This window comes from Bicyclus anynana, chromosome Z, assembly GCF_947172395.1.
Source record: "Bicyclus anynana chromosome Z, ilBicAnyn1.1, whole genome shotgun sequence".
Classification (NCBI taxonomy): Eukaryota; Metazoa; Arthropoda; class Insecta; order Lepidoptera; family Nymphalidae; genus Bicyclus; species Bicyclus anynana.
In genome coordinates this window covers 15,691,926-15,715,780 of record NC_069110.1, presented here as the reverse complement: position 1 = coordinate 15,715,780, position 23,855 = coordinate 15,691,926, and the positions used below count along the sequence as shown (strand labels likewise).

General features: G+C 36.5%; 1 protein-coding gene across 1 annotated transcript in view; it reads left to right on the top strand.

The window, feature by feature from the left end:
* The window catches only part of LOC112051812 (SCY1-like protein 2), a gene marked incomplete in the record, with an annotated part of 207,276 nt that overhangs the window by 38,076 nt on the left and 145,345 nt on the right, over nucleotides 1–23,855 (top strand). Inside the window, 1 exon segment of the mRNA XM_052890763.1 lies at nucleotides 20,151–20,371. Coding sequence (XP_052746723.1) covers nucleotides 20,207–20,371 — 165 coding nt within the window.

Below are 23,855 nucleotides of genomic sequence, written 5' to 3'. Positions count from 1 at the left end.
GTACATAGAGTATGCTGCGGGGCAACATACACCTATTTAGAGAGTCGATCTGTAAGAATAAACTCCATTCGTGCGTCGGAACTGACACACAATTTTTCCTTAACCGTTCGAGTCACGTGATATTTAATTTCTTAAAATACACATAACTGAAAAGTTGGAGGTGCATGCACCGGGTCGGATTCAAACCTGCGCCCTCCGAATCGAAGGCAGAGGTCATATCCACTGGCTATCACGACTCTATACGTATGTATACGAGTAAACCTAGATACGATTAAGGTGACATTAACATTTCAATGATGATTTTACTTGACATTTGTATCCGTCTCTTATTTAAGAAACATCAAAGTTAAAGTTATATGTTTCTTCGAAGTTGCTGCGCAATTCAATAAAACAAGAACTAAACTTCTCAAGCCCCTTTGAACTTTGTTTGTACGAGTATAGTACACCGAATACACTCGTAAAATACTAATGTTTTGTAATCTTGAAATCCAATCAGTTTTATGATAATTATTTTGATGCCGGCTAAATACTTAAATAAAATAAACAGTGTTTAATTCAAAACAGCTTGAAAACACGATCGATGAAATATGGATTGGCAGACTTCACTTACGTAGAGAATTAAGAAAATTCAGAAAATCAGGAATGCAGGTCTCAGGTCATACCTCTAGTCCATGTCCTTTTACCGTTTAGAACACGTGATATTTAATTTTTTTTTAAAACCTTGCAAATGTGTATTCAATAAAACACACACAGGCACATTCAAGCTCTTAATGCATCTATTTCTAATCAGTCACTTGTGTATTTGCGATTACTCTACGTTTTAAAACTCATAGAATATTTACAAGTCAAATATTTCTGTTGTCAAACAAAAAAAATAACAAAAAATCAAATATGAAATATAAAAAAACAATAATATCAATAATAAATAACACTGATATATATTTTAAAATTCAATATACTGTATATACTGTACTATGCCTGATGACTTAGATATTGAAATAATAAACTATTTTAAAGCAATTTCTATTTTCAACCAACGAAAGGCAGAGAGAAGGTTAATAATTCGACGTGTATATTTACTGGGTAGACTGTTTTTGATATTTTTTATAATGAAAGAAAGGGTTTGAATTTTTGAATTAGGTCCCATATTATTTGGAAAAATTCCAAATCCAAGGGTAGGAAAACAGGGGGTGATTTAGTGTATACCCATTAAATGTAATAAAAAACACGCATAACTTTCTTTAATGAAGTCCGATTTAGATAATTCTTTATTTATTGGATAGGACTTTAAAATTATTCTCATATTAACTTGAAAAAAAAATTTCTACCCTAAGGGTGGGACAATAGGGGTGATATATTTACCTCTAGCTGTCACTTCAGTTTCATTCGCGTAGTTCCCGTTTCCGTGCTCGAAAATTACTACCCTACATTACCTACTCCTACACCTACCCTAACCTCTACCCTACCCTACATCTACCCTACCCCTACCCTACCCATGTATTAATTTGTTACACAAAATGTGATAAATAAAGAGTCGCTCGACTGATTTTGTATATCTTAAATCATATACTAAATAGTGAGAGCCGTGATAGCCCAGTGGATATGACCTCTGCCTCCGATTCCGGTGGGTGTGGGTTCGAATCCGGTCCGGTCTCAAACGGTGAAGGAAAAACATCGTGAGAAAACCTGCACACCAGAGAATTTTCTTAATTCTCTGCGTGTGTGAGGTCTGAATAACTCCATTGGGCCAGCGTGGTGGACTATTAGCCTACCCCTCTCATACAGAGAGGAGACACGAGCTCAGCAGTGAGTCAGCCGAATATGGGTTGATAATGATGGTAATGATGATACTAAATAGACCGACACATTAGTTTGGAAAGATGAGCCCGTTCTTGAGTTATAAAATTATTGGCATTGATTTTTATGTATAGATTTCATAAATTTAAAAAGAAAAGTAAAAGTTTTTTTTTTCTTTTTTATTCTTTACAAGTTAGCCCTTGACTACAATCTCACCTGATGGTAAGTGATGATGCAGTCTAAGATGCAAGCGGGCTAACTTGTTAGGAGGAGGATGAAAATCCACACCCCTTTCGGTTTCTACACGGCATCGTACCGGAACGCTAAATCGCTTGGCGGTACGTCTTTGCCGGTAGGGTGGTACCTAGCCACGGCCGAAGCCTCCCACCAGCCAGACCTGGACAAATTAAGAAAATCTCAATCTGCCCAGCCGGGGATCGAACCCAGGACCTCCGTCTTGTATATCCACCGCGCCTACCACTGCGCCACGGAGGCCGTCAAAATTTAAAGTAAATAAATAAGAGGAAATATAACTTATAAGCATTTTTTACGGTCACCCTAGTTGCGAATCACCTGTTACACGCCTGCCTTGTTCATTAGCAGCGTGCGCTTGATGCATTAGCGAAATATGAATTTATGCAATACTAACGGACGCCCCGAGGTTTCACCCATTTTTGTGGGATTAAGGGGATAACACTTTCACGACGACTCATTTTCAACCGACGAAAGACAGAGAGAAGGTTCACAATTCGACTTGTAAATACATTGTCATTTCTCATTAAGTAAAGTTCTCGGAAAGTAGTGTTTTTTTTTTTATTTAGTTATTGGGTGGAAAATGCTCAATGCTAAAAAAAACTCATACAAATTACTTCCCACGGAATGAACTTTAAAAATAGAACCGCTTGTGCTGCTGCTGTTACTGCTGCGAAGAGTTTTATGTAAAAAAAACAAATAAAAAAAAATGCTGTGAATTTCTAAACAGCCAGTGTGAACTTAGCGCAAACTTCTTTAATCGGAACGCAACAACTACGCGGTGAGTTTCGTATTTAAAATTTAAAAAGTTGACATAAATTGGCCGGATACTAATCTGTCATGTGTCTTTTATCTTTATTTATTATCTTTCTTTTACCCGTGTTAAACATTCTACTTTTCATTTCGAATATGAGGAAAATAAATTTTGTAGCCTAAATACCTCTAAATACCTCGGGAATTGATTCTTTCCACCCTTGGTTAACAATCTACTATTTTTTATGTATGATCTGACTATATTGATGATTCCAGCGAGAACAGTCTATTTTAAGTAATTAACGGGTAGGTAACAAGTTTGGATGAAGCGGCGCTTTGAGCCGCTTTTTTTTTTTTCATCCAAACGAAACGGCTGTTTGGAACGGGAACTAGGCTTATTGAAAGTCCTTAAAAGAGGCCTATGTACGTAGTGGACATCGATTGGCTGATGATGATTCTGTAGTGTGGATTAAATCAGTTTTTAATTTTTCCTGTAAAGTAGCCATTGATACTCGCGGTTTCGAATGTTAACCGACGATTTGTTTTATTGGTAATACAAAATACCTCGAAATAATCGTTGTATTTACCGATACAATTAAGTTAAACACAAATTTTGTTTTCTTTGAAGCGTGTCGGCTATATTCAATTTCCTTTTTCTTCAGGCTAAAGAAATTCGTTTAACATATTTTACTTTGTTAATCGCAAACAGGAATAATATAACAACGGTCTTTTCTTATGTAAATTATAGCCAAACTTCTGATCACAAAATATTATGGACCAATTAAATAAATTGCTGAATGTTGTAAGATTTTCAAATAGCGAGAGCACTCAGTATACAGTAAAAAGTACAGAGTATGGTATATATAATACAAGTTTATTGACTTTTAAAATGATTTTAGCAAGAAATGTTTTTACATTACATTATTTAAATACATTATTTAACATACAAATTATTTTACATTACATTAGTACACAATAAAAATTTCTCGGCTTTACGATTTTGTTTTTTATGTAGGCTCATTTTGAAGGTCCGGTGCAGAAGCACCTTTGAATTCATTTTAGAAGGTCCGGTGCAGAAGCACCTTTGAATTCATTTTAGAAGGTCCGGTGCAAAGGCACCTTTGAATTCATTTTAGAAGTTCCGGTGCAAAAGCACCTTTGAATTCATTTTAAAAGGTCCAGTGCAAAAGCACCTTTGAATTAATTTTAGAAGGTCCAGTGCAAAAGAACATTTGATCTTACCTTACCTTATCAGCCGATAGAAGTTCACTGCTGGACATAAGCCTCTTGCATGGACCTACAAGCACAACGATCTCGAGCCGCTAGCATCCAGTGGCTCCCTGCAACCCGCTTGATATTCTCGGTCCACCTAGTGATTTGATCTAACCCTAAGAAATTAAGATATATACATTGGAATTTTACTCATACTTAATATTATACGTACTATCATTTATTTAAATATCCTTTTTAAATTTTTAACAATGTGTTAATACAAAATATAATACAAAACACTAAAAAAAAATTAAAAAATACCTCCTGCTGGTAGCCAGCTCCAGAGTGAGGAACCTCCTTACAATAGCCGTCGTCTCAAGAATTCTGCCTTCTGTATCCGACCCTTGATCCAGCCTTCGCTTAAGAGTGAAAGCTTCTTTAGGTGTTATTATAAAAAAATCAATCAAATATAATAATTATTAGCAATTTAATTTAATCAATCACAGATTTTGTATGGGAAAATAAAGTGTTGTAAGTCTTTAGACAACGCTGGTGTATTAAACTAGTGACTATTCAGTTGTTTACAACAAACTTTGAAAGTTCGCCTTTGTTTTAGATTTTCTTTTGTACCGCAAAATTCAAGGCAACAAAGCTGATAGCATTTTACTGTGTACCTTTTAAGCATGCATGGATGAAGAAGATACAAAGCTTGCCCTTTCTTTTGTTTATAAAGAATACCGCCCGCGAGAAATGCCCGGGAATACCTTAAAGGTTTTGTTGTTAAGATACTAAGATATTTAAATAGGCTATACTAGTACTATGTTGTTAAGAGCCAGCTAGGTTTTCAGCTTGATAAAGTATACGCATACCTACATATCACACTTGATGTTTTTTTTATTTTCACAGACTAGCAGAAACTCGTGATTTTACCAGCGTAGTTCCCATTTCCGTAGGAATACGGAGATATGATCCACGCCATGGACGATCAATTATTGTCACGTTTCTGGAGCACCCATGACTATAACTGATCGTGTATTATCACTGCGTGCATGACGGCTTGACTTATGAAACGTCTTCGCTGCTGTTTGCGCTGCAGAAACGTGAGAATAATTGACTTTAATAGCCTACATTACTTCCTGATAGTGTAGGTTTTTATAGTTAAAAGAATTTTTCAAATCGGTCCAGTAGTTTTGAGTTTATTTGTTTTATTCTAAAATACTAACATATTTTTTCGTGATTAAATATAAATGTTTGTTGTAAAATAATTCTGTAACACTAAAAATACACACACAAAAAACAAATTTCTTTGCATTTTACAAAGTTTTATAGTAGTTTGTGATACAGATGTCTGTTAAAAATGGCTATTCTCTATGTAGGACCATTTCCACAGGGAGTTGTTCGTAACAATATTTTATTCAAAGGACGTCCATGTTGAAAATAGTCCATTGACTAAAAAACTGCGCGTTGCAATGCATACAAAAATTCTGTACGTATAAAGGTGGGTACAGATTGGTGCAATGCAACATTTAATGTAATATTCTGCCTTACATTGCATGTTCCCTGCTACCTTGGACGTGTGGCGCGCGCGGTACGCGCATTGACTACGAATCATTCGAGAACATCTGTTCCCGCATGTCGTAACAAACACTATTAATTAACATAATTACACTTTTCTGCTGTTTTTTTCAATAAATTTCTGATTTCGTCCCACGCATCATTCTTTAAATTTTGTTTAAAAAAGTTTTCATGTTGAGGGTTCCATAAAACTTCTCTTGTCTCTCTTGTTCTCTGTATTCCTCTATCAATAAAAGTGACTCTACGCACCCTCTTTCACCGCCATGACTGTTGCGCATGCGAACGAAACGAACGACCGTCCACGGCTCAGTCCTGCGCACACTGCGCGCCCCTTTGTGTTCGTACCAAAAACCGACAAATCTCGGATCGAACCGCGCACGAGTTGTAACGCTCGGAGCGTGCGCGACCCAGGCGCAGTTCGTGCGCGCGAGGCGTCCAAACCACGAGCATTCGTGATACATTGCAGCAATGTGGACGTCAAATTCTTGCATTGCATGTTGCATTACATGTTGCATTGCACCAATCTGTACCCACCTTTACGTGTTCAAAGTTCTCTCGTTGCAATGAAATCTGACAAAGCGACTTTGTGTTTCGTAGTATATCTATTACTAGCAGACTCCACGTGCTTTCATCCGCGTATTGCGCCCGCGTTACCCGCGTGTTACTCGCAAATAATGTAGCTTTATATTAGTGATCCTTTTTAATCAGTGTAGTGGTTTAATGATATTACTAGTAGTATATCACGTGTCTCAAACGGTGTCAGAATGGTTAGGCCAATAGTCCTCCACGCTGGCCCAATGCGGATTGGCAGACTTCACACACGCATAGAAATATGAAAATTCTCTGGTATGTAGGTTTCCTCACGATGTTTTCCTTCACCACACAACAAATGCACACAACTAAGAAAGTTGGAGGTGCATGCCCCGGGCCGGATTCGAACCCACACCCTCCGGAATCGGAGGCAAAGATCATATCATCTGGGCTAACACGGCTCTCATAATTCTTTATAATCTTTTAGGACGCAGTTTTTTTTAATCTTTGTTGTTTTAAGTAAAATAACGAAAAAAATACGTGGCTTTGATCTGGAACAAGCCTACTAGCAAAGAATGAAAAAACCTTTGACTGACATCAAAGTTCCTTTGTTTTTGTTAAGCTACAACCAAAGTAAAAGTGAGTGACATTTGACAGTAGACTTAGTTGGTCATAGATAAGCCTTGTAGACAGCGGCGTGCACAAGGTTTTTAACTAGGGTATGGACTATAGGCATAAATTGTGCAAAACGGAAAATTCCTCTTACAATACAGGTACTTAATTAATCTTCAGGGTATGCATTGGTTATATGCATTTATGAAATGCACGCCAGTGCTTGTAGACAGTGCTAATCATATACAGGGTGAGTCGGTCTAAGTGCGGATATTTTTTTTGTGGTTCAATTCGGTACATTTTATGTATTTTTTTTTAATTTATGACTCAAAATAACAAAATAATGGACACATTATTACCAAAACAAACTGCACAGCTGCTGGCTGCACTTCCTGACGTCATTTAATTATAAAAAATAATAAATAGGTATCAAACGAAAATAAAATAAACGCAAAAAAAATAAAATAAACGTAAAAACGGCCCTCGGCGCGGGCGCTCGCTACCAGCTGATTTTGTTGTTACCTTTTACCTGGTACGGCGATAGGGTGACCCTCAAATTCTGTTTAAAAGAAAATAACTTTGGCTAACGATAACTTTGTTATTTTTGAGTTAAAAAAAAGAAATAGTACGTGATCATTAAATTTTGTTTATGTACAAAATATAAAAATATCCGTACTAAAAAAAAAAACTTCCTGAATATAATCATATTTAGATTTTGACAATAGAGTTCTATGTCTATATTATTCCTGCATTCACTGAATTCACTACTGTCCAAGTGTGAAAATAACATCTTCCAGGTCAATAAGTAGGTAATTTGACGTAACGCGAATGTCGTGAGCTGCCAAGTGTAAAGGTAAAAGCGCGTCCCTCCGACATGATATTATTGATTCACATAGATAGTTACGTTAGGCTTTTAGAGTTAATAATAAATTAAAGTTGAGTTGTTGAGTTAACTATTATTGTTCCGATAGTTGTTTCAGTCAATGGTCTTATAGCGAAAAGCTTCGACCAACACCTCAAGAAGCTTTCGCTTAACTGTTGGATCAAGAGTCGGATACAAAAGGCAGTGATTCTTGAAACGGCGCGTATTGTGAGGAGGTTCCTCACTCTGGAGCCCTGACCACCGGTTGCTTGGGCACTCAAATGTCCCGCAGCGGGAGGGTGAATTTTTTTTATAAATTTTTAATAATGTTTTGTATTTTATACTTATATTGTTAAAAATTAAAAAAAAAGAAGTAATAAATAAATGAGAGACTAAAATTAAAGTTGGAGGGGAATGGGAATATTGGCCATATTTAAAAAATATTGCAAATATTCTTTTTTTTTTTTAAAAAAAAAGAGTTAATAAAAAATAATATCTATACCTTGATTGCAATTTGGAGACCTATTAGGGAAACTGAGGGTTTTGTCTGTGCAATTATGGCCGAAGTTATAAAGACGAGAAAGGTGGCAGGCGTAGCCAAGATAATCCACCAATAGCTTGCTCTTCAGCATTAACGAATCTGAGATGCCTTACTAGTTACTATAGGTACGACCCAGCGTCAGATCTTGAAAATAGCAGTGCATTGCTATACTGGGATCGAACTATTGTCACTGACAGGTATATTGTAACCAATAAGCCTTATATATTGATAGTCGATCGATCAGTGCGCCGTGCAATAATTGTTGATATTACTTTTCCACATGACGATAATCTGGTTAAAGCTGAAAACTGTCACTGTAAATATTGTTAAACTTCATTATTTGAAGTATATTGAGCTATATTTTACTTCGTCCCGTCAATAATAACCAGTAAAAAATATTTAAAAAAAATAATGAATATCCACGTGAACCGAAACACAACAAAATAACAAGTGACGTCAATCATAAAGGCTACGTTTCACTTAGGGCTTTTTGCTGCAGAAAATTGTTTTATTTTTGTAAATACTTATGCATAATAATTTTAGAAGTCAGATGAATAAAAAGTTTGTTCCAAATCCGAAATGTTTATATTGACAGTATGAAGTTGGCTGTACGCTTTTTGCTCTAAACAATATGTTTATGATCGCAGAGGTCATACCGTTGTTACCTTTGTTTCGCTGATCGTAAGGCGTTATAATCGCCTTATTTGTGTTAATTTAGCAGCTATGATACTACTACACTGTACAAGATACAACTTTCAAACACGGTACATGAATATCGGTATAAAAATGCTTTTTTCAACAGGAAATTTAGTATTTTAAATCAACATCTAGAACGCTCCATAATTCATTCCACTTAAGTTTATTATGGCAAAGTTCGAAAGCAAGTGTAACGGGAAAGACTGGAATTGTGAGTGTGATCGTTAGGATCCCCAAGTGGAACGAAGACTGCATACGCTGGCCTAACAGAGTAATATATCGCATCACCGCAAACGATAATCACAAACCGATGCCATTTAACAAATGACGTCACACCTTGTGATTGGCGTTTCCAGTGACGTGATAAAAATATACAATTTAGTTTTATACATTACAATACATACAAAACATCCTTTGACAAGGTTTGACACGAAACTACTAAGAAAAGATAGAAATATTAGCCACAAAGTTAAACGTTTAGTTTAAGAATAAGTTGAATAACTTTCAGTATTTATAAGAGAAACCGCAAACATTGACAAACTCGTAATCTGATCCGCGACCGCTTAAACGCGTATCATGGTCGTCGGAATTAGTAACAGCCAGGCAAGAAGAAACATAAGTAAAAAATAACGGTTTAAAATTATTTAATGCACAAAAATACCGATGACGATACCCCACATCATGGAATAGACGATTAAAAAGAAGAAGGAGAAGGAGAAGAAGGAATCCCAAAAAAATTGTTTTTTATATTTTCTTTTTAACAATTTAAATACGTAATTCTTTTAATTTAATTTATTTCACGATTTTGTATACATTTTTGATGTAGATGACTCGTGCTAAATTACAGCTTTCTAGTCTCTCCGCTAAACCGCGGACGGACGGACGGATGGATGGACGGACAGATAGACAGACATGGTGAAACTATAAGGGTTTCTTGTGGAGTACGGAACCCTAAAAATAATACCCTAAACCCAATATCATAACTACGACAACACGTCCGTCAGTCCTCCGCTGTCTCTACAACATTAATTCCGCTCCATTAAGCCCTAGGGAAAAACTCACAAGACTTTCAATAGTTCCGAGAAATTCATGAACAATGCAGTTTGTAACTGTTTTCAACAACTTACCATGGTTACAAGGTGACACACGGTCCAGTGGCGCAGTGTATGGCCGCTCTTCCTAGGTCGTAGGTTCGATTACTGTGAAAATTTTATTTATGATGAGCATACAATGTTTTCTTTATACCTACTCGTAGCAGAGTCATGCCGTTTCACCTACGTACGAGTAGATTCTGGTGGTGAAATTGAGATAAAAAGCCCGTGTGGTACAGATATATCATAATCATCATCATTATCAGCCGATGGACGTCCACTGCTGGACATAGGTCTCTTGCATGGACTCCCAAACAAAACGGTCTCGAGCCGTCAGCATCCAGCGGCTCCCTACAACCCGCTAGATGTCTTCGGTCCAGTTAGTGGGGGGTCGACCAACACTGTGCTATCCGGTGCGGGGTCGCTATTCCAGCACCTTGGGACCCCAACGTCCACTTCAGCTTCGCGAAGTCAGATCAGTCAGTCAGAAGATATATACCAGACTATAATCAATCCCTGTGAAAAGAACATTTGATCAAGAATGAGTAACGATTTATAACAATATAGTTAAATTTTTGGAAATTTTCAACTTTCTTAACTTTTCATTTCTTAAATAAAAATTTAAGAAATGAAAAATTAAGAAAGTTTTACCGAGATTACTTAGTTCTTTTGAACTAAGTAATTTCGGTATTATCGATGTTGGTGAGGTTTTTATACAACAAACTCAGAATGTTTCAAGTCTGTTAATGATTACACATTATAGCGCAAACGACAAACGTCTCGTCTGAAATTTCTTTTTTTAATTTAAAAAAATCTTCGAAATTAACATAAATATAGGAAATGCAATATTTCAAAAATAATTTCAGACACTATTTGTGTGATTAGGTACTCTTTATTAAGCGAAGGGTGGAATGAAATTGAAAAAGTGATCGAATTCAGTGTTTGATTGTATGACAAAAACTGTAGATAGTATTTTGTATGAAAAAGTTATTGAATAGTCGCTTAATCTGTACGTGCCTTTTAAACGCAACGCTTTTTATTCATGCAGAAAATTAATAACATTGTCAACTGGTAATCGAGTGAGCGTTTTCATAAATCGCCTGTAAGCTCCTTTGTTATTATTCCAGGGATTGGCGATCAATACTCAATGTCTAGGTTACGAGATTGTGACATTCTGGCTTCACGATTTATTGGTGCCGTAAATTCATCGCTGATGCAACGTCCGATAATCGAATCAATTTACTGTCAATGTCATGGGTACGCGAAGTGTTTAGTTTCCCCACACGATGGCTTAACATTATTTAGTACTAGCGGACGTTCGTGACTTCGTCCGCGTGAAACTTGACGTAGACTTTCAAATACCCCTACTCTACCCCTACGTTACCCTACCCTACCCCTACCCTACTCCTGCCTTACCCTATATGGATTCATTTTATATTTATAGGTTGTGTGTTGTGGTGAAAAGTAAAGTACGAATCGCGTGTTAAAGTACAGGATCCAAATATAAACTTGTAAGACGACCATCACCGAGCTTATATATATATATAAGTTCATAGTACCAAAATCGACATAGTTATTTTCATTTTTAATTTCATAGTTATTAATCTATATTAACTACCTAAAGCTATTATAATAACTGTAATATACTAGCGGACGCCCGCGACTTCATCTGCTCTGAAACCTCTTTAATCCGGCCCTATGGCAAAATCCGTACTTAGTGGATACCTATTAACTATAAACTAATCCTCCCAAATTTCAGCATTGTACATCAAGCAGTTTTCGTGATTTCGTGATGAATGATGTAAAAAAAACCTTTCGCATTTATATTTAACTATATTATATAATAATAGCTGGGCATTGGATGAAAATATGTCAATAAATATATTGCCAATTTTGACTAAAAACTCAGTTTAGAATGTTTAATCAACAATTAAATTTTGTTTTTAATAATTCTATACCAATCGAGCGAGCGGGAGTATGAAGCCATGTGATTCCCGTCACAACTCTTAGCTAGGCAGGTACAGGTAAAACAATACTTGTAAATAGCACTGGTTTGGTTAATGAATTAAAGTAAAGTTAATATAAAGATTATTTCATTATGAACACGGTGGATTATGAACACGGCTATTTAAGTAGTAGAACTATTCTTTTGATCACCGCAAAACTGTACAAAACTTATAATTCATTTCTGGGTTTTAGTCAGGCCAGGTCAGGGGCCTTAGTCATGAGGCACGTCGGTTCTATAATTCATTTCTGGGTTCTTGCCCAGGCCGGGTCAGGGGCCTTAATCATGAGGCACGTCGGTTCTCTTTCTACACACGCTGACGCTTCGAAAACTAACAAAATGTATGGGAATTACAGATCCGATCGAAAACTTGATCACGTGACCTGTAGATAGTGAATGTCATTCCCATACAATTTTTTAATTTTCGAATCGTTAGCGTTTGTAGAAAGAGATTCTACGTGCCACATGGTCACAGGCTCTGCTCTCTATAAAAAAAAAAACAAATATTTATAAATCTAAGAACGTGACAACGTGTCATATTGCCGATGTAAGAACAACATGAGTGTTACGTGCAAGTGAGTCCCTGTTTGCAAGTAAATTTCCATGTTGTGTGTGAAAACCCAACAACAAATATTAAACTGTCGCGAACTCGGGAGTAACCGGCACGTTCCGGTGATATATCACCTATTAAAGTTTTCTGCTAATTGATGTTATGCTAACCGATTACTGATGCAATTCCACGTGGAGGTATTAGTAAAAGTAAACGTGCAGTCGAGCCTAAATAATCATCAATAATACTTTTGGCAACTATAGGTTAGACTTCTTACAGTTAGTGCGCTGTATCACGGTGCGGGTGACAGTTGCCTGTATGAAGCTCAGAATACTGTTATTGTGAATCAAGGCAAAATTTCAAGAGTAAAATAAACTGTTAACCGCACCATGCTACAGCGCACGAACTGTAGATGGCCAAATACGTAAAGCTAATTCGCGAAATACGTTATCTTGAAAAATCATACTTATTTGTTACTAGCTGGCGCCGCGCGGTTTCACCCGCGTGGATCCCGTTCCCGTAGGAATACAGGAATTAATATATAGCCTATAGCCTTCCTCGATAAATGGGCTATCTAACACTGAAAGAAGTTTTCAAATCGGACCAGTAGTTCCAGAGATTAGCGCGTTCAATCAAACAAATAAACAAACAACCAAACTTTTCAGCTTTATAATATTAGTATAGATAAATAAATACCATAACAACTTGGAAAAACCGTTTTATACTTTTGTAAATCTAAAAATAGTGTTGTTTTACGTAAAACGGTTTTTCTGTTTACCGTAAAACTTACACTACAAAATAGGTTACAACTTTTACTGCTTTTGTTGGCCCAGCGGCTAACCTCCACGGTCATACGATATGCCCACATGCCCGGCATGATGTCCGGTGAAACTTATCGTGTGTTGGTCGCGATATTTGCTTCAAGTGCCGTACACGATATGTTTTACCGGATGTCATGCCGGGAGCGCTGCAGGCATATAGTTATATTGGACCGTGGGTGCCTAGCATTAGTTAGAAGGTTGAAGTTGTTACGCCGCCGGAGAGCACTTTAAACCGTTCGTTAAATATGTATTAACATAATGATAGCGATCGTTACAGAGTCCAGCGTTATTATCCCAACGCCGCCAACCCGCATTATCCTGAGTGTACTTTATTTTAAAACGTTAAATACATAAACGTATGAGTTTTTTTTTTGTATAAGACTTTTGTCCTCATATTTCCTAATCCTACGGTTGCCGGGCAGAGATCTCAGCTAAGCTTAAGACCTTTGTGTTCTTCTTCTTTGTACTATGGTTCGTTACTTCATTTTTAACTTGTTTTACCTTTAGTATCTACTTTTCAACCAACGTAAAGTACTGATCAGGAGAAATAGAATTGTAATTTCTGAGCGGTACTACGGTCTATGATTATTTGACGAATTCTATATTAATGAAAGTGATGGGCGCCTACTATCCTATACTTAGTAGTCTAGAGAGTTGTGTGAAGTTGTCGTTTAGGTCGTAATTTTTGACGACCTCCGTGGCGCAGTGGTATGCGCGGTGGATTTACAAAACGGAGGTCCTGGGTTCGATCCCCGGCTGGGCAGATTGAGATTTTCTTAATTGGTCCAGGTCTGGCTGGTGGGAGGCTTAGGCCATGGCTAGTTACCACCCTACCGACAAAGACATACCGCCAAGCGATTTAGCGTTCCGGTACGATGTCGTGTAGAAACCGAAAGGAGTGTGGATTTTCATCCTCCTCCTAACAAGTTAGCCCGCTTCCATCTTAGATTGCATCAGTCAAGGGCTAACTTGTAAAGAATAAAAAAAAAACCTACTAAACCGAATTTGAAATTTTTTTACGAATTGTAAGTAAATATATTTCATATCCGTATTATTACGGGAACGGGAACTACGCGGTGAAACCACGGGGCATTTGCTTGTCTTACTGTAATAATTAATGTCACAGTTATTGAATTACTTGCTAACCATACCGTTACACGTGCCAACCATAACAGAACACAAGCAAAAAAATACGTAGTGAAATTGAGAAACTCCTTTTGAATTGAGTTAAAAGGCTTAAAAATCTTAATTGAAAAATGAAAACGCGTCGAGTACAATGTAAAAGCGGGAACCATTTTTCACGTTCAGTAAACGCGCGAGGCATTAATTTCATTTGTTCAAAAAGGACGTAACAAATTTACTATTTTTATTTGAACAAACGAACGTATTTCATTTTTGTAATCAATGACAAGCCCTTGACTGTTATTTGACCTGCAGACCAATTCACTAACTTTGACGCATGTTAGAGGACCTACACGATTTTTCCAATTGAGATTACAGTTAATAAATGACTACGTGTGTGAGTGTGAGTTCCTACTAGTGGAGTATATCATGGAGTAGGTATGACATTGTCCAGTTCACATTGTGATTTTTGTTAACACTGGGCTTTACGGAATACGAAAAATGCGGTGGTTATTTGATTTGATTTTTATTTTAATAGATTGTTAATGAAGATCAAATTAGTGAATAGGCTAGTTGATGTTTAGTAACAATACATTGGACCGAAGGCCTACGATATTAGTGAATAGGCCAGCTGATGTTTAATAACGAATAATGTAAATTTTTAATAATAATAGACGAAGACTGCATTTAAATAAAATAACTTAATTTACACTTTAATGCTCCGCTGAATATCAAAGCTTTAAAACGTTATTGTGCTATCATCTATTTTTGACAACCTCCTTGGCGTAGTTATATGCGCCGTGGATTTATATGACGGAGGTCTTGGTTTCGATTCCCGGCTGGGCGGATTGAGGTTTTCTTAATTGGTCCAGGTCTGGCTGGTGGAAAGCTTCGGCTGTGGCTATTTATCACCGTACCTTAAGACGTACCGCCAAGTGATTTAGCTTTCCGGTACGATATCGTTTTCTTTGTGAACTTTCATCATACTCCTAACAAGTTAGCCCGCTTCCATAATAGATTACATAATCACTTACCATGAGGTGAGATTGTAGTAAGGGCTAACTTGTTGAATATAAAAGTTAAGTGATGTACATCGTCTTATCATCTCATCTTAATTCTTTGAAGCGGCAGACACAAAAGTGATCTCTTAATCTAAGAGTTTTAAATTAATATATTATACCGAAAAGTCTCCGTTTCAAAACTTCTTTGCCAAGTTCACTTAATTAGCGAACAGAATTGTAAATATTTTCTGAGAATACTCGTATAAATTATTTAATTTCAAGTTAAATATCGCAATATAAATTCTTAAAGTACTTATTTTACACTTACTTACGAAAATACTACCTAGGCGTACTACTTTCGAATATATAACAGTGTATTATAAAATACATGCTTAATGTATTTTATAACGTTTTGAATGTAATTATCTTGTCTGCCGGTCTCTCAAAACTTTTATTTAAGAAAGTTTTTTTGTATTCAAACTACAATTAACTTGGTACGAGTTGAAAAGCTTACGTCAACTATTTCCTAGAGTTATTATAAAAAAATAAGACTTGGAAGTTAATGCATTCAGTTCTTTATCGTCGCACTTAATGTTTGTAGTTACGGAAGCCGCTACAAAACTACCACCGTTTTTGAAAAGCTTATAAAAAAGATTACTTAATTTCACCCACCAAGTTATCATGTTCATGTAAAGTACCTAAGGCTTGAAGTGTAAAAAAAATATCGGACCTCACAGTCAGCCAATACTGTTACCTTACGCCCTAAAACAACATTTGTATACGTGCATTAGGCGAATAAATTTCACTTCATTTCGTTTCTTTTCGTTTCGTTTCGTTTCATTTCATTTCTATTACGAGTCTACTAGCTTACGAGTCTACAAGCCCTACGAGGAGCCCTATAAACCCTACGCCTCTACGAGTAATATTCTTTTTATAAGTTGAAATACCTTTATTGAACTGAGGCAGAGATTTTTAGAAATTTCGTGATGTTTTGTTGGTGCTCTATTCATCGTGCTCTATTCATGTATGGAATGATTGGCGTTGAAGATAACGTACCTACAAAATGTACGGTGTAGTGCCTTTGCCATTTCCCGTCGGGAAAAACACGGTAAAAATTTGATGTGCAATGCATGTTATGCTGAATTTAGGAATTACAATGTTGATATAATTACTAATTTATGGTGACGAGCGAAATAGCGCCGAATTAGAGAGAACGGCTGAAAACAAAGCGTAAACAAAATTACACGAACCATTTGAGGCCACTTATGAAATATCATTTCTTTTGTTGGCAAAATCGATTAATTGGATAAATACTTCACTTGTTATTTTATGCGAAATTACTGACTATATCTCTAATATTGAAAAAAACTCCACCTGATATTATGAATGATATTTAAACGGGTACATACCACGATAAAACGACGAGATTTTTATTGTCGATATTTCGACCCAGTTGCATGGATCGTGGTCACGACGGGACTCCCGTCCCGTCCCGGACATGAGTCCCGTCGTGACCACGATCCTTGCAACTGGGTCGAAATATCGACAATAAAAATCTCGTCGTTTTATCGTGGTATGTACCCGTTTAAATATCATTCATAATGAACAACCACGAAATAAGTTTAAAATCCACCTGATATATTAGAAAGTGTAATCATAAATTGCATGACAAATTGATTGCAAAGTAGAGTATGAAGCGGGCATTTAGCATAAAAGCTCTCGTTTTTCTTTTAAAAAATGCACTCGGGGTTTAATGGCCCTCATTACGCAATTATTTCATATTCTACTATTAAAGTGTATAATGATTATAGGCTTTAAAACCCATCAATCGGTAGGCAGCTATTTACAGATAACCAACTTACGGCACGGCTTTGAAATAAAATATTAAGTTACTTGGCGCTACGACGTCGTTGATAGGTAACTAGCCGTGGCGGTACGCTCGAGCTACAGGAAATTTCTAGCTCTGGAGCAATTTAGATAAGATAATTTCTCAATCGCTTGCAGTCGTCGATAGACTACATTGATCGGTATTTAAACTACGCATTCTTCAACGCGTTTTACATTTATTAGCAAACATTATTCTCGTTTTATTATTCAATCTAGTATATGAAGAAATCTTTAATCTATCTAATGGATTCGAATTAAATTTGTCGTGAATATAATATCACAGTGATTAAATCATTATCATAATTTGAATTCATTACTACTACAGACACAGATACACGCATACATACTCTTTAGGACCAAAGCGTGTTTGGATCCCTCGTAACTTTAATTTTAAGTTTCCGACTTTACTTACCACCATTAAATAATGACATTACTGGACAATTCAAAAGTGCTTGCAAACTTAGCCCAATTGAAATAAAGGGATTTTGGACTTGTTTACACCGTTCCTTTTTTTTTTTTTTAATTTTTTATTCTTTACAAGGTAGCCCTTGACTACAATCACACCTGATGGTAAGTGATGATGCAGTCTATGATGGAAGCGGGATAACTTGTTAGGAGGAGGAAGAAAATTCACACCCCTTTCGGTTTCTACACGACATCGTACCGGAACGCTAAATCGCTTGGCGGTACGTCTTTGTCGGTAGGGTGGTAACTAGCCACGGCCGAAGCCTCTCACCAGCCAGACCTGGACCAATTAAGAAAACCTCAATCGGCCCAGCCGGGGATCGAACTCAGGACTTCCGTCTTGGAAATCCACCGCGCATACTACTGTGCCACGGAGGCCGTCCTTAGTTCAGTTTAAAGCACAAACAGACAAGACTGTTTTTTAGATTCAGTAACATAGATATGTCCAATGCATAAACTGGTAAATTTAGACGGGTGGCAAAACCCAAAAGTGTTAGTACGATAATGTAAAATTGGTATCAAAATGTTAGTTGTAACATTCTATACAACATTTTGGTTTGTTTAAAGTACCAGCCGCTACCCGTGTAATTCCTGTACCCAAAAGAATACGGGAATAAAATATCTCTAACGTGGGTAAAAGATTTTTCAAAAGATCCAAAGATGTATAGAATATGATGTATCGAGTATGATCCTCCTAAAATATCACAAACCTTACCTCTTTATAATAATATAATGTACGTAAAATAATATCACATTTATTTTTCAAGCAAGTACTGAAAATAATGTAACATGACATGTCAAAAAGCTCGCGCGCCTCGGTCGACATTCCAAAGGGAAAACGTGTGAAGCGGAATGTTCTTGGAAACTCCGCACAATACCTGTTGAATGTTGATACTTGTTTGCATAATACAAAGTCGACAAAACTTGTGTCACTGTTGTTGCAAACAAGAACGTATACAACAATGGTTCAAAGTCAAAGTCAAATTCAAAATATATTTTATTCATAATATATTATCATTCTTTTTTACTACATTAATATGATGAAATGTTTTGGTAAAAAAAAAAATTGGTTGCCTGTAAAGTCGGTATACGGGCGAAAGTTTTACGTGACAACGACTTTGAGTGGTAAAATAATTTTAATGTGAATATTCATTCGTATAGTAGGAAGAAGGATGAAATAATAGTAACAATTTAAAACATTTATTTATACAAAGAATTATATTTAAAACATTAATTTATACAAAGAATCTCGCACTGAATTTCATATTAACAAAATTTTATTCACTCGCTCTCATTGTGAGCGCATAACGTGAGCGGAGCGTAACGCAGTTTCTTGAAGTGTCACCCGGCAAACCAATTTATAAGACGTTGTCACGTCAATAATGTTACGAGGGTTCGTCATTGGCATGTACTAGGCCAGGTCTGAGAGTAGGTGCGGTGCTTAGACCCATCACGCTGGTTAAATGCGGGCTGGCGGGCTTAAGGTGATAATGTTTTCGACTCTGTTACGAGCACTATCGAAATGTGAACAAACAATGGCATGGCTTTCCGTTGCACAGATGTATACAAATCACCAATTTTCCAACTTCAGGCTAGTACCAAGAATTTATTTGAAATCTCAATATTTTATAGCCTGACCCAAGACTCGAACCCATGACCTCAACATTAAAAATTTAATCGTTATGTACAATAAACATATTACGTGCTAACTTTCTCGTAATAATCATCATCATCACATAATTTTGCCATTGCCCTTTGTTTTTGAACTTTCAAACATAAAATCTTAGCCGCTTGCATCCACTGACTCTTGCGCATCGTATAATTTTTTTTTCTTTTTTTTATAATATTTGCCGTATCTTTTTTATATATGACCAATATTCCCATTCCAATCGTCGGGAAATGTAAAAGTAATGTTTTTAGTTCGTCTAGGGCGGATCGACTAACACTGCAATTTCCAACGCGGGGTCGCCATTCCAACTTTCTCGCGAGTTTTAAAGAGATTATTTCGAGCAAAGATACCCAGCTTTTAAGAGGTTCGATACATCTTTCCCGCAATGTTTAAGGCCTCAATCTAACCCAGAGTTTCCCAAACTTTTTTGTGTCGTAGACCCCTTGCCATGTATTGATTTTCTGTATCCTACAACTTACACAATTTTATAAACATATATAATATTTTTTTTACTTCATATTTACTTTTATAATAATGTATAGGTATGTTTTGATATTATAAGATAATGTGATGTAAAAAAATAGGTACTATCGGTATATGTGTTATGGTCCACTATCATGGAAACCATTTTCATTTAATAGATATTTTTTTTTCGCTGACATAGACCACTTTGGGAATCACTGATCTAACCTATCTGTTTCTTTTCAGACAGCAACCGCGAACAACAAGCCGAAGCTGTCCCGGCAAACAGATTCATCAACAGGATGTCGGCTATAATATCCAAGCTGACCAATGCCACGAGCAAAAGTCCATCGTTGCTCGAAAACAATCCGATTATGCAGTATTTTGAAGTCATAAAAGAGAGCAGCTGTGCCGGACCTGATCTAATCTGGCGCATATATGACGCATTTCGCAAAAGTGACGGAAAGGTAAGTCATTTCAGATTAGCCTTTTTTCTGCGCGTAGCTATATAATTATATATTCTACATTTTGCGAAACCTGATGAGTTCGTTTTGGTATTCATATCGACCTACTAGTAGACGTCGCGCGGTTTCACCCGCGTAGTTCCCGTCCCCGTAGGAATACGGGGACAATATATAGCCTATAGCCTTTCTCGATAAATGGGCTATCTCACACTGAAAGAATTTTTCAAATCGGACCAGTAGTTCCTGAGATTAGCGCGTTCAATCAAACAAACAAATAAACAAACTCTTCAGCTTTATAATATTAGTATAGATTAAAATAATCATCAAAGGGATATCTACCAGTAATGACTAGTAAGCACCGGCTGACGTTTGTTACATAGAATCTCTTAACTAGCATAGGTTAAAGATAGTAAATTAGCTTGCTGGTAATTAAGTAAGTTAGTTTCTTGGATACTATACAAGAGATGACGCGCTTGTACGAACTAATAATAATAATTGCATCAATTCTCGTATAAGTTGCAAATTTGGCAAAAAGCGGGCGTTGAGGCGGGCGACCAAAAACGATCTCGAATACGATCGTATGAAAGCCAATCTGAAACCGCCCTTTATATCTAGCTGACCAAGTTATAAAGAAAGAAAACAAAGAAAGATCTTTAGAAAGAACGATATAGCGATCTTGTGCATTTGTTAGGTTTCAATATGTATTATATTTATCTATATTAGGACACCATTATAACCTTACGAGATAGCGCTTTTGAAAACATGTTATTTTTCTTGTATATTGCGTTTTCTGAGCCTATATAGCCTATATAGATATATATATCTGACGCTTATTATCAATGATATTTTATTATATAAAACTAAAGATAATGAATTGCTGGTTTAAGATATAATACAGATTTATATTATATGCCAGCCACATGCAAATGATAAGATATACTCGTAGTTTGAATGTGATCTCACTTGATGTCGAATCTCTAAGATTATAGAGCGCGTGGGAAGTTGATCCCTTGTTATTTAGCTGAGTGTTTCTAGACGGCATTGTATGGGAACTTTCAATAGCTTTAAGTAGCCCTATTACCCTATTGACAAATATATACCAAAAATATACGTACCATTATAATAAACGTCTTTTCATTCTTTCTTTCTATTCAATAATAATAGGGCTAATATTAAGCCTACCAATACAAAACTCAAGTATCGTCTTCAATGTTTGTCTCTACTACTTATGAGCCGAGAGCCTTTAGCTAGTAGGAACCTTCAGCCGTGGCTAGTTACCACCCTACCGGCAAATACGTACCGCCAAGCGATTTAGCGTTCCAGAAATCCTGCGGTAGCCAAACATACCTCACTTTAGAAAGCCTGAAAATTTGACAACTTAATATGCTCCTATTAGGCAAGTGTAGGCCAATAAGGATTTTGAAAGTTTTTAAATTGCATATAATTTAAGAATGTGCTAATAGCAAAGCAATTTTGTAGAAGAAAAAGGTATCTGCTATCATTACTTTCGGAACTACAGGGATTAAAAGGATCAATTTTTCAGCTGCTGCAAAATTTGTATGGGTGTTCAAACAAAAAATGAACTCCATGTCATTGGTTATTAAAAATCAGGGTACTTTATGAAAGACAAAACTAGTAGACCACGCCGAGATTAAGTCGAGGAGGATATGGCAATACAAAGTCGCGGAGGCCGTGCTTAACGCCAATAGGAATGATGACAGTTTTTTTTTAATTTGTATTTATTTAGGAGTATGCTAATAGTAAAGCAATTTTGTCAAAGTAACAGGATATTTGCGATTATTACTTTTGGAGTTACAGGGATTTAAATGGTCAGATTTTCGGCACTACTAATGATCCCTGAAAAACGCCCCATATAAAATGGCACGAATTAATGACGTCGTTGATTCGCTGATCGTTAGATTTGTATGAGCGTACAAACAACATTATATGCAGGATATAAGCCTTTTGACTTCCAGACATCACGTCATTGAACGACATTGGCTGATATGTTCCTAAATAAATAACAGTCTAATCGATTCGATCGTGGTAGGTCACCAAGGTACTGGTGAAACGTTATTTTATTATATTGTAACTTAACATCAGGTGAGATCACCGCAATAAAACCTTAACTCATTTACTCAAAAAGATGGAAAAAATATGATAAACATTACATACCTCACTGCTTATCCATCCAGAGCGTAGGAGCTTCCCTAGGGAATACTTATACTTTTTCTGTATAAAACGAGAAATATGGCTTTATAAAATAAATTGTATTTCCAACTTCGAAAAGACTTCAAAAGGTTTATTATATCAAATGTCCAATAACTCAATATTTACAATAATTTCTGCATTAAATGTTTCTCTATTACTGTTCACTTTGTGGTACAGAGTAAATGTTCCATTTTAATCAGAACGAAATAAATCTTTTCTTACTTATTAGAAATTGAAGTGATTTCTAATAAGTAAGAAAAGATTTATTTCGTTCTGATTGAAATGAGGGGATGAGGTTAAAATGGAATGTTTGAAGGTTTTTACCTTATATCAAACTTTCCATTTTAAGCTATTAGACATAAAACAGAAAAGACCAACAATTAGAAATAACTATGCAATAGAAAATTGTAAATTTAGCCGTTTGACTTAATAGAAAGAAGAAATAGCTTATACCTCGCATGGAACGGTTTTTACTGACTTTTGATGAAAAACCTAATGTAACGAACGAAAAAAAGACAGAAATAATCGACGAAAGTCAGCTTTTGGGACGCAAGGCAAAGGCAAAGGTATGCAAGGCTTTAGTACCATAGACCACATTCATACTCTGCGGCAGGTTATACAGCAGACTCAGGAGTATAACCAGCCACTTTGCGTAGCGCTTGTGGACTATGAGAAAGCTTTCGATTCGGTGAAAACCTGGGCTGTGCTAAGGTCATTGCAGAGATGCCGAATTGACTACATCTAAGCGTTGAAGTGCTTGTACGAAAACGCCATTATGTCAATCCGTACACAGGATAAGACTACGAGGCCAATCCTGTTGCGGTGAGGAGTACGTCAGGGAGAAGTAATCTCTCCAAAACTATTTACCTCCGCACTGGAGGACGTCTTTAAGCTTCCGGACTGGGACGGACTACGCATCAACATCAATGGCGTTCACATCACTCAACTACGGTTCGCGGACGATGTAGTCATCATGGCACAGACTCTGGATGACCTTAGCACCATGCTCAATGACCTCAGCAGCGTTTCTCAACAGGTGGGTCTGAAAATGAACATGGCCAAAACAAAAATAATGTGTAATGCTCATGTATCGCTCCACCCAGTTAAAATTGAGAACACTGCACTCGAAATTGTAGACGAATACATATGCCTTGGACATATGATCCAGTTAGGTAGGTGAGGATCCAAATTCGAGAAAGAGGTGAACCGCCGAATCCAAATCGGCTGGACTGTATTTGGGAAACGCGACATCTTTTCGTCCAAAATTCCTCAGTGC